This window comes from Aspergillus udagawae (genome assembly GCF_001078395.1).
Source record: "Aspergillus udagawae IFM 46973 DNA, scaffold_3, whole genome shotgun sequence".
NCBI lineage: Eukaryota > Fungi > Ascomycota > Eurotiomycetes > Eurotiales > Aspergillaceae > Aspergillus > Aspergillus udagawae.
In genome coordinates, this window is record NW_025091266.1 from 2516560 (window position 1) to 2531494 (window position 14935).

At 51.6% G+C, this 14935-nt stretch overlaps 4 protein-coding genes across 4 annotated transcripts; 2 read left to right on the forward strand and 2 right to left on the reverse strand.

Annotated features, from left to right (window-relative positions):
* Nucleotides 1-2937: 2937 nt before the first annotated feature.
* On the forward strand, nt 2938-5369 carry acuF (phosphoenolpyruvate carboxykinase PCK1; the record flags this gene model as incomplete). The annotated part of the gene is made up of 4 exons (XM_043289668.1): nt 2938-3119; nt 3279-3354; nt 3412-3612; nt 4023-5369. The coding sequence occupies 4 exons, from the start codon at nt 2938-2940 to the stop codon at nt 5367-5369; spliced, it is 1806 nt and encodes a 601-aa protein (XP_043145603.1).
* Nucleotides 5370-8906: 3537 nt separating this feature from the next.
* Aud_004732 (putative mitochondrial dicarboxylate carrier protein) lies at nt 8907-9928 on the forward strand (the record flags this gene model as incomplete). Its single annotated transcript, XM_043289669.1, has 2 exons — nt 8907-9808; nt 9880-9928. The coding sequence occupies 2 exons, from the start codon at nt 8907-8909 to the stop codon at nt 9926-9928; spliced, it is 951 nt and encodes a 316-aa protein (XP_043145604.1).
* Nucleotides 9929-10659: 731 nt separating this feature from the next.
* On the reverse strand, nt 10660-12198 carry Aud_004733 (SUMO ligase MMS21; the record flags this gene model as incomplete). Its single annotated transcript, XM_043289670.1, has 2 exons — nt 10660-11368; nt 11432-12198. 2 exons carry the CDS (start codon nt 12196-12198, stop codon nt 10660-10662), a joined length of 1476 nt encoding a protein of 491 aa, XP_043145605.1.
* Nucleotides 12199-12579: 381 nt separating this feature from the next.
* Nucleotides 12580-14864, reverse strand: abd1 (mRNA (guanine-N7)-methyltransferase; the record flags this gene model as incomplete). Its single annotated transcript, XM_043289671.1, has 4 exons — nt 12580-12614; nt 12669-12835; nt 12884-14529; nt 14709-14864. The coding sequence occupies 4 exons, from the start codon at nt 14862-14864 to the stop codon at nt 12580-12582; spliced, it is 2004 nt and encodes a 667-aa protein (XP_043145606.1).
* Between the last annotated feature and the right edge of the window lie 71 nt (nt 14865-14935).

Below are 14935 nucleotides of genomic sequence, written 5' to 3' on the forward strand. Positions count from 1 at the left end.
CAACCCGGTTGGAATTCGGGATCGGGAGGATGCCATTGCTACTATTGGATCATGCTGGGGATACATGTGGGTTTCCTTTCACTGCAGAGTTGCTAACTTGCTGGAGCTTGGCCTTCTCGAGTGAGCTGTGGATTTACCCTTCTGATGGGTATTGGGTTTTCTGTAAGGATAACACTGTTTAAAGTATTAATGAAATCGGTTGTAGGGATTGAGACGAGCAAGGAGCAAGGGAGCTGAATAGAGCTGTTGCGACCTGGTCTGGTGACTCCAAACAAGAACTGCGGTCACGAGCTGCACGCCATTTTGTGCGAAAAGCCAAATATGAGGATAGAAAGAGGATATCCGAGCACCAAATACTCGGAATGGCCGAGTCCAGTCTATTCGTTCGATCCCGTGATAGAAAAATCATACTCCGACTTCACAGTCGATAGATGGTCGAGGCTATTCTTAGATCCCGAAATATCGGATTGCGTCGGAGCTTGGGAGTATCTCAGCTCTGCTGTAAGCCTGTAATAATTCTTGACGAGTTAGCGAAGACCCGAAAAATCAGAGAAAAACCAATTGCGCACTATTTGTGCGACATGAGGCATTTTTCGATGGGAACATTCTGAAATTTGATTCTTGTTATCAAATAGCTTCCTAAATCTTCCGCATTTGGAACAGGCTGTCTCCACTTGGCATGCCTGCCCAACTGCACAGCCCGCTTGTTCGAAACAGATAGATACCTCGACTTTTTTGAAGTTAGGGGCTTTGAGCACTTCTAGACTCTTGCTTTACTTCTTTTAATCTCAAAGTATTCCTATATTCTCCGATGATGAGTGCAGACGCTATCCAGATACTGTATCGACGGTCTAGCTGCTCAATTTCTCGCAGTCAAACAAGACAACTCGTGAAAGATTTGAGGTCTGCAATTTTTATCATCATTGTAGCACAGCCTCAAATTCAGGGGCAGATGTCCGTTTCTGTCATGGCGCAAATAGCTAGCTATCTTACCCTTTTTGACTAGATCACCAGATAACAGCCCAAGAGTCTAAGACTTCTCTAAGAGGTCCGGGGAAGGCCCGCGTGGCCCAGGCGTCCTGCGGATGCGGGGTACAGCAGAACTTCCTGCCTTAGGCTCCCGGCTCACGCGCCAGAACAACTGTAGCAATGATAGCAATGCATCAAGCATTGCCATTGGAGCTCACTTAGCTTTCGTGTCACTGACTCGGTCTCCGTAGGTTTTCCTATGCAGCTCTTGGCTGTGACCAGCTGAGTGAGAGTGGACTCCTACCCTAAACTTAAAGTTCATCTACTCTCTATAAGTCAATAGTGAATTGTAGGTCTCAAGTTCATTCTCAGCTTCGTAGCCTAACCTGAAGGGGAGGACAACATCACGAGGTCTTCCGAAGGCTTGGTCGATCATAGGAGAGAAGCATCTGTTTCTCACGTGGTGCTATGGATTTTCTGCTCCACAGTTCATCTGGACTGTCTGTGTGAAAATAGTGTTTTCCTGCTGTATTTCCGGTTTCAGTGTTTTTGCCCTAGCATTTGGGACTGAAGCAAGCAGAAGAATCGTGAGGAAGTCGTCAGTAAAAGCTAGAGTCTCTGGATACGTCAGAGCAAAGGACTGTTCGTTGGCAACCCTAGTAGGTGCAATTACGCCGTACTTGCAGCTGCATGCTCAAGAGCCAACGATAACCAAGGCGGTTCCCTTTTGAAATTTGGTTTCCTTGAAAGCAAAAACCAAAATGAGCAAGCGGCAATATTTTCTGCCCATGACGTTGGGATGCCAAACCGAAGCTTGTGATTGGATTCTGCAACCGGTTTCCCTCGGCACGCGATGACTAAGGAAATCGCCTCCTTCCAGGATTGGCATCATGACCCCAAACTCTCAGCCGGGGATTTCGTCATGATTTTCATTCTGGCCGTCTGGTCGGCTGGTCTGAGACAATTTCTGCGGCTTCCTGGACGAAATTATTATGGAAAACTGGTAGAAGAAGTTGTCGTGTCTGACTGTACGAGGGAAAGAAGAATTTCAATGTTGGTTTCGGAATGGCTTTGTCGCTTTCGTTGTTCTGGACCACTTCGATTTCTATAACAGCAATGTTAATACAATCAACCCAATTATCCTATTCAGGACTAGAGAGGTCTTTTGTCAAGATACGGTACTAGCCGATAACTTTGCACTCCCCGCAATCTGGGCCATATTAGCCCCTGGTCTTTTGCCTCTTGAACCCAGCAGGCCAGGCTGTTCCGCTATTGAGATCATCTTTAACGTCATAACTCCATTTGGCCGTCAATGGACTCAATTCCAGTACTGCGTAGAGACACAAAATAGCAGAGCGAATATACTTTGCCAACAAGCTGGAATGGTATGAGGCACCGTAATAGTTCCAAGACTGGTCCTGCACATGCAGACTCCAAATAAATTTGCTGCGTTCAGCTGCTGGAATGTAGTCAAAGAGCTGCACTCTGCATTGCACGTAATTGGAAGCCTGAGGAAAATCTTCGCAACACAGTACTAACTAAACTACCGTACGGACTGCCACCGAGTACCTGCATTACTCTCGCCTCGTCACTTTTTTGCCTTCTTACAACCGCTCGCTGAATCTCAGCCCGACGCATCTATCCGTTATTATCCATTATCCACGAGTCATCGAGAATAATTTATCCCTTTCCCGATCAGTCCTCCTTGCAGCGCTAAGTACGTTGTCTTTGATTTTCTTTTACTCTTGTTGGTTGGTGGTCCCGACCAGTTGTTCCGTAACCATTTCGTGCCCACATCTGGGGTTCGGGTCATCTCGGGCAGTCTATGAGAGGCATTTTTGCTCACTCCACGGCTAACCATCATTGCTGCAGACTCGTTCCTCAACCCCGACATCACCCGCGGAACTGTGGAGAAGCATATCGGATAGTATTCTTGAAACTGTCCTTGAGACCTGTATCATCGTGAACATGGCTCCTGCTGAGAACATTCATATACCCCGTGCTTCCCGCCCGGAACCTGGTCCTCTCTACTCTGATTTCTTCGAACAACAAGTCGCAAAGCAGCGCAATAATAATTATCATTCGACTTCTCTAAGAAACATGGTTGCCACATCAGTTAATCGCACTGCTCTGCACCCCGGTGGTGTTCAGTATGTCTTCCCATATCTACCTCTGCTGCCTTGTGGATTCCCTCATGTGCCCTTGTCGCTCTCCCTCAATGTCCATCTTGTCTTCTTGCCTACCCTCATTGAGCCACACTTCAACACAGACAAAGTCGTCAACCCTTCGCTAACATGTACTTCTACCAGACCGGGCAAGAGCCACACTGAACTCGAGGAGGAGCTCCACGAGCACGCCCACATTGACTACGAGCGTGTCGCAATTGTAAGACTCCCGTCAGGCCTAGTTGCATCCTTCCTAGCGATGTACTAACTGTCTTAGATTGCCAACCCCTCCGTCGCTGCCCTCTACGAAGATGCCCTCGTCTACGAAACAGGTACCGCCATCACATCGAGTGGTGCCTTGACTGCATACTCTGGTGCCAAGACCGGCCGTTCTCCTTCTGATAAGCGTATCGTCAAGGAGGAGTCGTCAGAAAATGACGTTTGGTGGGGACCCGTTAACAAGCCTATGACCCCTGATGTAAGTGATATCATTTCATTTCAAATCGCGCATAGTCCAGTATATCGCGCATTCTTCTCGGTTGTCGCCCCTTGCAGTGGATTTCTTGCAGCGCTCCTGGGGGGTCCCCTGCACATGCATACCAAAGGAGTCAAGCTTTTTTGCAGCACAGGTTTGACATCAAATCATTCTCTGGGAAATGCCTTAAATGCCTCATATCTCTTTGAGGATATTTATGAGGCATTTATTTCACAGCCTTTGTGAAACACAAAACTGCAGCTTTGCCTGCATCTGTGTGGTCTCGTGCTCCTCGGGGACATGGCCAATTCTTCAGCCTTCTCCGCATTCCCCGCCCTCGGCTCAACCTTAGATCACGTGCATTGCATCACATTTCATATCAATAGGGCTGATTACTAACCCACTACTGTTAGGTCTGGCGTATCAACCGTGAACGTGCTGTTGACTACCTCAACACCCGTAACCGCATCTATGTTATCGATGGTTATGCCGGCTGGGATGAGAGATACCGCATCAGCGTCCGTGTCGTCTGCGCACGCGCCTACCATGCTCTCTTCATGCGCAACATGCTGATCCGTCCCTCCCGCGAGGAGTTGGAGCACTTCCACCCCGACTACGTTATCTACAATGCCGGTTCTTTCCCTGCCAACCGTTTCACTGAAGGCATGACCTCAGCTACGTCGGTAGCTATCAACTTTGCCGAGAAGGAGATGGTTATCTTGGGTACCGAGTATGCCGGTGAGATGAAGAAGGGTGTTTTCACCATTCTCTTCTACGAGATGCCCGTGAAGCACAACGTCCTGACCCTGCACTCCTCGGCCAACGAGGGTCAGAACGGTGATGTAACAGTCTTCTTCGGTCTGTCCGGCACTGGCAAGACCACACTGTCTGCTGACCCCAAGCGTGCCCTGATTGGTGACGATGAGCACTGCTGGACCGACCGCGGTGTCTTCAACATCGAGGGTGGTTGCTACGCCAAGTGCATTGGCCTCTCCGCCGAGAAGGAGCCCGATATTTTCAACGCCATCCGCTTCGGATCCGTGCTCGAGAACGTCGTCTTCGACCCTGTTACCCGCGTCGTCAACTACGATGATGCCACCCTGACTGAGAACACCCGCTGCGCCTACCCCATTGAATACATCGAGAACGCCAAGATCCCCTGCATTGCGGACAAGCACCCCTCGAACATCATCCTCCTCACTTGCGATGCCCGCGGTGTCCTGCCTCCCATTTCCAAGCTCACCACCGAGCAGACCATGTTCCACTTCATCTCGGGTTACACCTCCAAGATGGCCGGTACTGAAGACGGTGTGACCGAGCCCCAGGCCACCTTCTCGTCTTGCTTCGCTCAGCCCTTCCTCGCCCTGCACCCCATGCGCTACGCCCGCATGCTCGCTGACAAGATCTCCGAGCACAAGACCAACGCCTGGCTGCTCAACACCGGTTGGGTCGGTGCCGGCGCCACTACTGGTGGAAAGCGTTGCCCTCTCAAGTACACTCGTGCCATCCTGGACGCCATCCACAGCGGCGAGCTCGCCAACGTGGAGTATGAGACCTACGACGTGTTCAACCTCCACGTGCCCAAGACCTGCCCTGGTGTGCCCTCTGAGCTGCTCAACCCCAAGAACAGCTGGACCGCCTCGACGAGCTTCAGCGACGAGGTCAACAAGCTGGCCAAGCTGTTCAATGAGAACTTCTCCAAGTACGCAGACGAAGCCACCAAGGAGGTTATTGCGGCTGGCCCCGTTCCCTCCCAGTAGATTGTTTGACCTCATTTCATTTCTTTTGCTTTGTCGATATATTGCATGGCGTGCTGCGTTTCTTTATTTTTCTGGGACATGAATTGGCTCTGTGATCATGTGTGTGCTTGCAAGACGCAAGTCGGGTACTCAAACCTTTTTTGCTATTTCCTCTTCGCCCTGATTCCTGTCATTGGCTTACTCCTTGGGGAGATAATACCTTTTATCGTACTATCTAGAATGCAAAAGTTGAGTTCAACGAGTTGGTCATTGTAGCCGGTGCAGTGTAGTTGTAGTCAAAGGAGGTCGAGGTAGTGGGAAAGGTCCCGAATAAATAATGCCCAGGAGCACTGTAGTCCGGCTCCCACAAAAAACGGACGCTTTGGGGGGATTAGTGATTTCTCTCGCTGAATTACTGTACGGTCTGGTCTCTCATACGGGAGCGTTCTCCATACTGGGAGAGTATCTAGCAATCTAGAACGTAACAACAGCCAATTCTGGTTCCCCAAACAGCAAAAGCAACCACACAGATCAGCCATGAGCGTAGCCTACCTTGACTTTGAGCAACTCCTTACCAGTCATAAGTAACCATGCTACCGACCCAAGCACGTATCCGAGTAACGCGTAATGGCGTCTTACAATAAATCCACATAGAAGATGACCCCTATAGCGATGATCGACCATTCGTTGAATTCGCTCTTCCTGCGTCTGAACTAGACCAGCCGTGGAGGTAATATCTACCTAGCGGTCTGCTTCCGTCTAGTGCTTGACCAGTCAGTTGGACGTTGGTTAATTGCCGAGTTGGATTCCGCTTGTCTTCCCGTGTTCCTTTCCCGGCTGCGGTTGTGTCTCGGCTACCCCTGAGCAATAGTACGAAGGATATAGTTAGGCTTGGTGTGGTAGTCTTGCTCTCTATGGTGGAAACCCGAGGGGTGGGGTGCTGTCAGTGGCAGGCAAAGGCACCTGCTGGGTGTGCTTTCGCTGAGTGGCAGAAATGGTGGTTTTGGTTTTACTGCAGTTGGGGAAGACTGGGGATTTTGGTGAGTGGTAATTCTAGATGATATGCTAATTGCCAAGATACGTTTGTTTATGCGATGTCGTTGAGGCCGCTCTACAATGAATAGGAGTGTATACTCGTATAGATCTGGGACAGGGATGCTGTGCGTTCGATACTATATACTCGGAGAAAGTACTTGACTCCAGACCAAGTGCTTTCGTGATTGCCTAACTGTATGGCTCGACCAACAGTTTCAGTGTAGCTCTACCCTCGTATCTTCATGGCATTCATCTGGTCAACTGGCAGGCAGCGTGCCTTGAGCCCCTGAGGGTTCTATCTCAGGTGAAAGTGCCGGAATTCGGAGGAATCACCGGAGCACAGCACTCCTGATGCTTCGTGTGGATGGAATAACAATGTGCCTTCAGGTGAAGATATGATAAATGGCGTCATATGGATAGCTAGGTTGGCTGTGTTGATCGTGTTGTATGGATTTGCTCAGTTGCTTTGTTGATATCACACTGTGTAATTTCCCAACCTACAATTGGGTCCAGGGATATCACCCAAACCAGACGGAAGAATATACTCCAGATCCTCAACTAGCAGTGCTCTTGAGTCCTGTTCTGGACAGATTCAGCAGCTGGACTCCTGAAATAAACCGCTAGACCACATCCTCCCTAGCTGGAGCCCGCCAGCAGAATAGCCGGCCTGGACCGCATCAACGGAGCCTGGCTATAGCCAACGGGACACATAGTATGAGTTCTCCGTGGGCCGTGTGGAGCGGAGCCGTCCGTCACCTTGCTTGACCTGATAAGATTAAGCGCTAGCAAGAATATTCATCCTTGCAGTGAGATAGCCGGAGCGTTGGCCCTGTTATCCTCGGGATATCGGGCAGAGGGAGGTGTATACCGTTTGATCCGTCTAAGGTTCACTCGCTTGGGAATCAGGAGTACTCTCAAAGATATTGCGCGAATCCTCCGGCCCTTGGTTATGCTGTCGTTGTCTCAGCCGAGCTAGCTAGCCTGCGTCTTATTGTCGAGGACTCTGTCCTGAACTCGACAGTCCGTTAGTCCATCTAGCAACTGGCTATCGGGATGCGTCGGGAAACAGCACGGATTCCCGGGTGGTTCTCGTGGAACCAAAAGCGGAATAGTGTACTTCCCTAAGGCAGGTTTGTGGGTCGTACTGGTTTGACCGTCATAGTGTAAGATTACCAGCGCCCCGCTCCGGTCCATGACGTGGAGTGTATGTATGCGATGCATACTGAGTTTCATTAGACTCTGTAGACTGCAACGTGGATGGATTGGGCAATTATATTGCCTGATCAGAATGAGAACAGATTCTGCTTGTCTTATAGGAGCTATAATCAGAAATCTTGTAGAATGCGATGAGGATGCGATGATAGTGTGATCCCACAACTACAAGCCATACTTACCCCGCATTTTACAAGTTCGCTGCGGCGTCAAGCATCTTACAGCTTTCAAAACGTCCATGACAATAATAGACAATGGTACCAAACGTGTACTTGGCTAGAGTGATCGTAGACTACCCGAGGCCTTAGTGGTGTGACATGAGCTGAAATGGTCGAATCAGAAACGTGCTGATAGTACACTCTCCATGGCAATAGCAGGATAGCATCCTTGGTATCCACGATTAAGCCTGATGATGTGGAGATACCTTTCCAGCGAAGATCGCAGCAGTTTCGCCAGAATCATATGGACTATACGCAGAGGTAGTATCATAGCCATAGCCATGCCATAGCCCCATGTATGCCTATACCTCCAACCCGTGTCTATCTTCCGTGCCTTTTCAAAGCTCTCAGACCTCCCCTTCTGACGTTCAGTCTGCGGACGTACATCGGTTGTTCGGAACCCTTGCTCGGTTTCTATGACTTGACAGATATAATACTTGCTCTTGCTCCCCGACTCTCCTACTACTCGAATAAACTCAGTATCCTCTTGGCTTCCTCTATCATCAGGAACCAGGCAAGCTCGCAGTCAGTCGGGTAACTTCGCTGTCATCTGACTCGTGACTCCCCGGGAAGCTTCTTCTGGCAGCTCTTCTCCTTCCCCTCAGTCACCCCAAACTCTCGACTGGGGTCTTGCCCAACAAGCTGCTTTGACATTTCATCCATCATTGCTTTCCCCTCTTTGCTCTCCCTGTTTATTCTCGTCGAACCTCCGATCTCCAACTCCCTTTGCCGATTCGCGTCTTCTATATACTACAGCTTTAGCTTTTGCTCGTGGTGAGTGTATATACCATCTAGTTTTTCCTTCGGTGGAGTATACGTCATCTGTGAGACAATCCCCTCTTCTCTCCTCACAGACGCTGTCGCTCCGCAGATCAGCTGTGTCTTTGGTGTCCTGCTGGGGCTGAGTTCATTGGCTAACATCAAATTTGCATAGAATTTATACTTGTTCACGAAATTCCCTGGTCAGTGAACTACTTTCTAGCATTCCCTCTCTGTCTAGCACTCTTGTCGAAAACTATCGCAACTCCTGCCAGACCAACGAACTGACTGAATTCTGTCACAGCTTTGGTGCGAATCTCGCCTTACCATCAACATGGCATCCAGTACTGTCAAGGAGCCCGCTCCGCAACCGGCCGTGAATTTTTTGCACCAACCGTACACACGTGCCGCGCTGCCCTTCGTCAATGGTGGTCTCGCCGGCATGACTGCGACGGTCGTCGTTCAGCCCATCGACATGATCAAGGTCCGATTGCAACTGGCCGGTGAGGGTGTTCGTACTGGTCCTCGTCCCTCTGCATTTGGAGTTGCGCGCAACATCATTGCCTCTGGAAAAGTCCTCGACCTTTACACCGGTCTGTCAGCTGGTTTGCTGCGGCAGGCAGTCTACACTACTGCCCGTCTGGGTTTCTTTGACACCTTCAGCAAGTCCCTTAACAAGCGTGCTGAAGCTGCTGGTAGGAAGGTCGGATTCGCCGAGCGCGCAGGAGCCGGCTTGACTGCTGGTGGTATTGCCGCCATGATTGGAAACCCAGCAGATCTGGCACTCATCCGTATGCAATCCGATGGCCTGAAACCACCAGAGGCCCGTGCCAACTATCGTTCCGTCGTTGACGCATTGTTCCGTATCTCGAAGCACGAGGGTATCACCGCTCTGTGGGCGGGAGCTTTCCCGACAGTGGTGCGTGCTATGGCCCTCAACCTGGGTCAGTTGGCCTTCTTTGCCGAATCGAAGGCGCAGTTGAAAGCGCGCACGCAGCTCTCCACCCAGAGCCAAACCTTCGCCGCTTCAGCCATCGCCGGTTTCTTCGCCAGTTTCCTTTCGTTGCCCTTCGACTTTGTCAAGACTCGACTGCAGAAGCAACAAAAGGACCCCAAGACCGGCCAGCTTCCGTACAAAGGTCTGTTCGACTGCGCTCGCAAGGTTGCTCGTGAGGAGGGTTGGTTGAGATTCTACCGCGGATTTGGCACTTACTATGTGCGGATCGCGCCCCATGCGTTAGTTTTCCCCGCCCCCGCCTCGCTAATATCAGCCATCATTTCTCGCTAACCCCACTGATCGACTCTAGAATGGTGACGCTTATCGTGGCTGATTATCTCAACCTCATCACCAAGTAAAGCTATCGGCTCCTTTTTGACAGCCCGATGGCGACGCTACTGAGACTTTAAGTCTCGTGGTCTTCGCCAAGTCGCAGGATCTGACATTGAAGACCCAATTCAATCGGCAAAATTATTGTGAAACGCGGCTTGCAGGCAGACGATATATCGTCATATGGCCTGTTTCGTATCCTATGTTTATGCGATTATCGATTATTCGTCAGAGATGCTTGACCGGAAAATACGCCATGGGTGGTGTTCACACTGTCAGGTACAGACGACACCATTCCTTGATGGTTTCCAAAAGAGCATGGTCGACAAAAGTGAGTTCCCTTCCTTTGACAACAGAGGTACAACTTTGCCTTCACTCGTTGTTGTATACCTTACTTGACTATACGTAACGATCAACTGGCCTATGTTTGTTTCCAGCTCTTGCACTTCATGGCTAATAAGTTTGCATTACATGCTTTTTTCGGCGATCTTATGGGATGCAATGGAGAGGGTTTGCGATATGCGCACGCTCACTTGTTTTCTTTGCGTTGTTCTGCATGTACCTTATTTATATACCCCATGGCACGTCGCAGACTGCTGCATCGGCGCATTGTGGTTGCAAGGTGTCCTCATATTTATGCTTTATGACTTTCAAGTCTCAATATCACTCAAAAAAAGGTTACGTGCACTATCGTAGAACAGGTGAAGAGATATAGGTAGATCATATTGATGACTACTCTACGCTGGAGCAAGCCATGGAACTACTCGTCATCATCCATATCATCGGACAGCGCACTTTGAGCCTGCGACAGTCGTTCCTGCTTGATCCGAACAGCAGCATCGGCTGTCTCCTGATGCATGCTACCCCCCGCTTCCGAGTCATCATCGCTTGCAACAGTGATACCACTCTTGCGCCCTTCCCGAGGTCGCTTACGGGGGTTCCCATCAGCATCCAGCTCGTCATCCTCCGCTTCCCGCTGGGAGGCTGCTTCGGCGCGACGCACTCTGCGCAGCAGGACAGGATCACTGCGCAGATCGTCTGCGGTCAACACAACCGAGCAGACAGGACACTTGACGGAGCGAATGCGATTCCTTCGGCCGCGTGACGGAGGTCCAGGCACGGTTGTGGAACTGTGCGCGATCATATCGGTAATGGCCTCGCGCTCGAAACTATGCGGACATTTGGTACTGGTGACTGGGTCCCGGAACGGGAGGAGGGTGAGGGGGCATTTGAGAGAGATGCGCTCGCGTTCGATGGCGATCTCGTCTGAGTCTGCGGGCGAGGGGCTCCCGCGTTGGCGGGTGCGTCGGGCCGATGTCTGGTCGGTTGTGGAGGTTGTAATTGCGCGGGGATCTTCCATGTCCGCGAACCATGTGGAGGCGTGTGGAAGGGGCGGGATGTCGTCGCCGGGGTGTTTGGCTTCGTGTATGATGCGGTAGAAGCCGATGTAGGCGTTGTTCGTGGAGTATCTGTATCTGTTACCTTCGGCCCTTCTTCATTCTTCGTCCCGCCCTACTCAATGCAGTACGTACCTCTGTGTCAAGGATTGACCGATCCACCGCGCCGACTCCTCGTCCAACTTCTGACCTAGCCGCCGACTAGGCGGAATACCCGTCATCTGCGGCTCCGGCGTCGCTTCGTAGTCCTCATCACCCTCCTCTTCGGGGTCCTGGTCCTCCTCCTCATCGCCTCGTCTCCGCCTTGCTCGTCCGCCCCGTCGTCCTCTAGCCCCAGCCCCAGCGCCCGCAACGGTAGCCTCCTCCGCCTCCTTGGCCATATCCGCCAGCACCCCCTTCAACCCCTCAAGTTTCACCTCCGCATCGATCGTCTGCCGCATCCGTGCCTCCAATTCCTCCGTAACACTCTGAACCTGCTCCTCCAACCGCGCAAGCCGGTTTATCTCCTCCCCATCATCGTCATCCTCCTCCTCATCCTCCTCGTCCTCCTCCTTTGCACCGGCCCCCTCCGCAGCAGGCGTCTCCCCATTCGCCCTTCTCCGCTTCCGCGCCCTCTCCTTCTGATACCGCACCCGCGCATCAGTAAGCCGCTCGTTGACTTCCCCCGCCGAATCGGTGAGTTTCTCCTCCGCGCTCTGGATGTGCGTTTTCAGCTGCCGCAGGGACGGCGCGTTCAGGAGCGCGATGATCGCATTGTGCCCTGCGGCGTTTAGGGGCGCGATGGGCGGCTCGTAGGCTGGGAGGGGAGGCGTTGAGGTTCGCGAGTGGGCGTGTCGGTTTGTGCTTGTGCGGTCGTTACGTGATGCATGTCGGTGGCGTCTTGTGTCGGGTGTCGCTGACATTTTATCTAGATTTGGGCGAGTTGTATTTAGGAGGGCCTGTAAGGTTCTTGGCTTTGCGGGCTGTTGGTAGTACAGAGGTTGAGCTGCTATGACATGATGGTGTATGAGGTTGTAATGGTGGACTTAGAGCTTTTGAGCTATGATCGTTGAGATTCGTCGTGCTGGCTTACTTCGTAGTTCTGTCTAATGCGATTATTTCTACTGATAAGATCGAGGTCCCTACAAAGGACGCGACGCGCTGGCGCTAGTCCTGTTTAGGCTATACATATTGGTGCCTGAAATTTTGGGCAGGAAAAACACTCCATGAATGGTTATATTTTACAGCTTGCGAATAGAATATTGAATAGCCTCCCAAAAGTTACGAGATAAGTATGCAGCCGACTAGACCTTGTAGAAACAGAATGCATGATAGAAACCTAATCAAGTCAGTCATGCCGCGTAGACAACTCGGTCTCAATAGAATTACTCACTGGCCGCTTCCTTTTCTTCCTCGGTCATGAGCAGTTCGCCAGTGGCTCGATCACGGACACCCATGCGCTCGCTCAAGGGCCCCAGCTCTGGATCATCCTTTTCATCACGCCAAATATCCAGGAATGGCTTGCGGTATTGCAACTCGAGGTTGTAATCCTCCGTAAGACTGCGGAAAATTAGTCTCGCACATCAAAAGTAGTTGTCCAAGACTCACGCTCGAAAGGCTTCCCAGGGAACAACGTATTCCGGGACCTCTTCAACGGCCTCCTCCATGAAGTAGCTGTACCTCCATCCGAAAGGAGGACGGAAAATACCATCCTCAGGAGTCGTAGCAGGGAACCGGACCCGGTAGATCTGGTTCCCCCATTCTACCTTGCCGTCATCCTCTTCCACCTCTCCGTCCTCAGGAGTCTCGTCTGTCTTTTCCTTTTTGGCTTGCGCCTGCCGCTCCTTCTTCTTCGCATTGATCTCTGCTACTCGCGCGCTGATCACGTCCGAGTTCGGGCAAACGCCGAGAAATCGGCCTCCCTTCTTCAGACATCCTGCAACATTGCGCAGCATCTGCCTTGTTTTTTCTTCACTTTCAAAGGCGTAGTGGATCGTGAACATGGATGCTACCACGTCAAATCCGCCTCCGCCCCACCGTGAGCTCATGACAGACCCCCCTGGGCCCACATTAGGATCAATGCCAACCTGCTGGACAATGTCGACATCCCCCAGCCATTCTCCGAAGCAGTCCTTGGGTTGGAATTCGGCATGAAAGATGGGATTACGCCGGCCGCGATTACCACGTCCGGATTTCATCCCATTGTAGCGTTCGCGGGCTTGGACGATTGATACCTCTGCCGGATCAAGGCCGACGTACAAATCAACTGGCTGAGGAGCCAGTTGCCACTTCCCAAGGTCACCACCCTTGCCACAGCCCAAGTCGATCACAAGGAGTCGCTTTTCCTCTACCGGAGGCAGGCCGCCATCTTCAGCCCAGTCCTTGGTGCCATTGAACCGTGCAAGAAATTCCTCGTCCGGAGAAAACTTCTGGATAAGGGTACTCTTGACCCAGTTGTTGAAGCTCCGCAGGCCCTTGATCTTACTTTCCGTCTTCCGCCACTCCCTTCCGCGCTGCGGCACTGCGTTATAGTGCTGACGAACAACATCTGCCACTCCGCGGCCCTGGGAAGCCCGCATCGCCTCTTCAACCTGGGCACGATCTCTTTCTTCTTGTCTCCGGCGCAATGTCTCCCGATCTACCAGTCCCATTCGAGCCCCACCACCAGGCCGTTTGCGCTGCCGGGGTTGTTCCTCTGGAGTAGGAGACCGTGGAGGTGGAAGGGGTGAGGTGGATCGGTAAGTTGAGCCATTGCGATGGGCAGCTGAGGCGGTCTCATCTGCGTCACGGCGAGAGTACGCCGAAGGAGGTGTTCTACCTCGCTTCCGCAGCTTTTGGTGGCGCTCTTCCATGCGCTTCCGCTTGGACACGGGGCGGTCCGGCGCAGGTTGTGATTTTTCGGACGCATTCTCCTCCGCGGTCACCTTCCTCTTTTTATCACCTTGAGATCCATTCTGATCGGTAGGCGGAGCGACCTCGTCTGGCCGATTCAGCTTGTCTGAAGAATCTGCTCTGGGCTTAGGTGTCGCCGAATCGGAACGGTTTTCCATAATTGTAGTTGTTTTGTTCGGGTGATTCTCTGCCGCAAATGTCAAAGGTCGTGTATGCGAAGCCACCTGCGCTGCGAGATTTGCGGGCGACTGTAAGTGAGTTGAGATGGAGGGAGGAGTTTGCGTAGCTGGTTGTGCTGGCTGCGACTCCGCATATAGTACTTCCGTAGATGCGGTAGTCTTTGAATCGGGGTCAGGATGTCGCTGTCATTTCAAAAAAAGTCAGCGACAAAGCGTTAAAGCAACAGTGAGCTGAACTTGACATCAAGAATTGAACGATAAATGGCTCACGCAGAATCTGTCCAAATTGAATACCATAAAAGCAGTTCGCAGATTCAACGACTAAAGAATTTATAGCAAGTTTGAACCAAAAAGATACTCACCAGAACAGTAGTGTTATTATTTTCCCAAATTGCAGTGTGAACCTGCTCCGAAGATGAGAAGCCGGCATGGGGCAGATCGGAGGCGAGGCGACCCCGGCGAGACCGAGCTTCGTCTCCATCACGCTCATCCCAACTATCCCGTGCTGGATCATACATGCTGCCACGGGAGATGCGCCACGCTTATTGTCTCTTGTCGAACATGGAATTTTGGAGAGTCTTCAACAGTA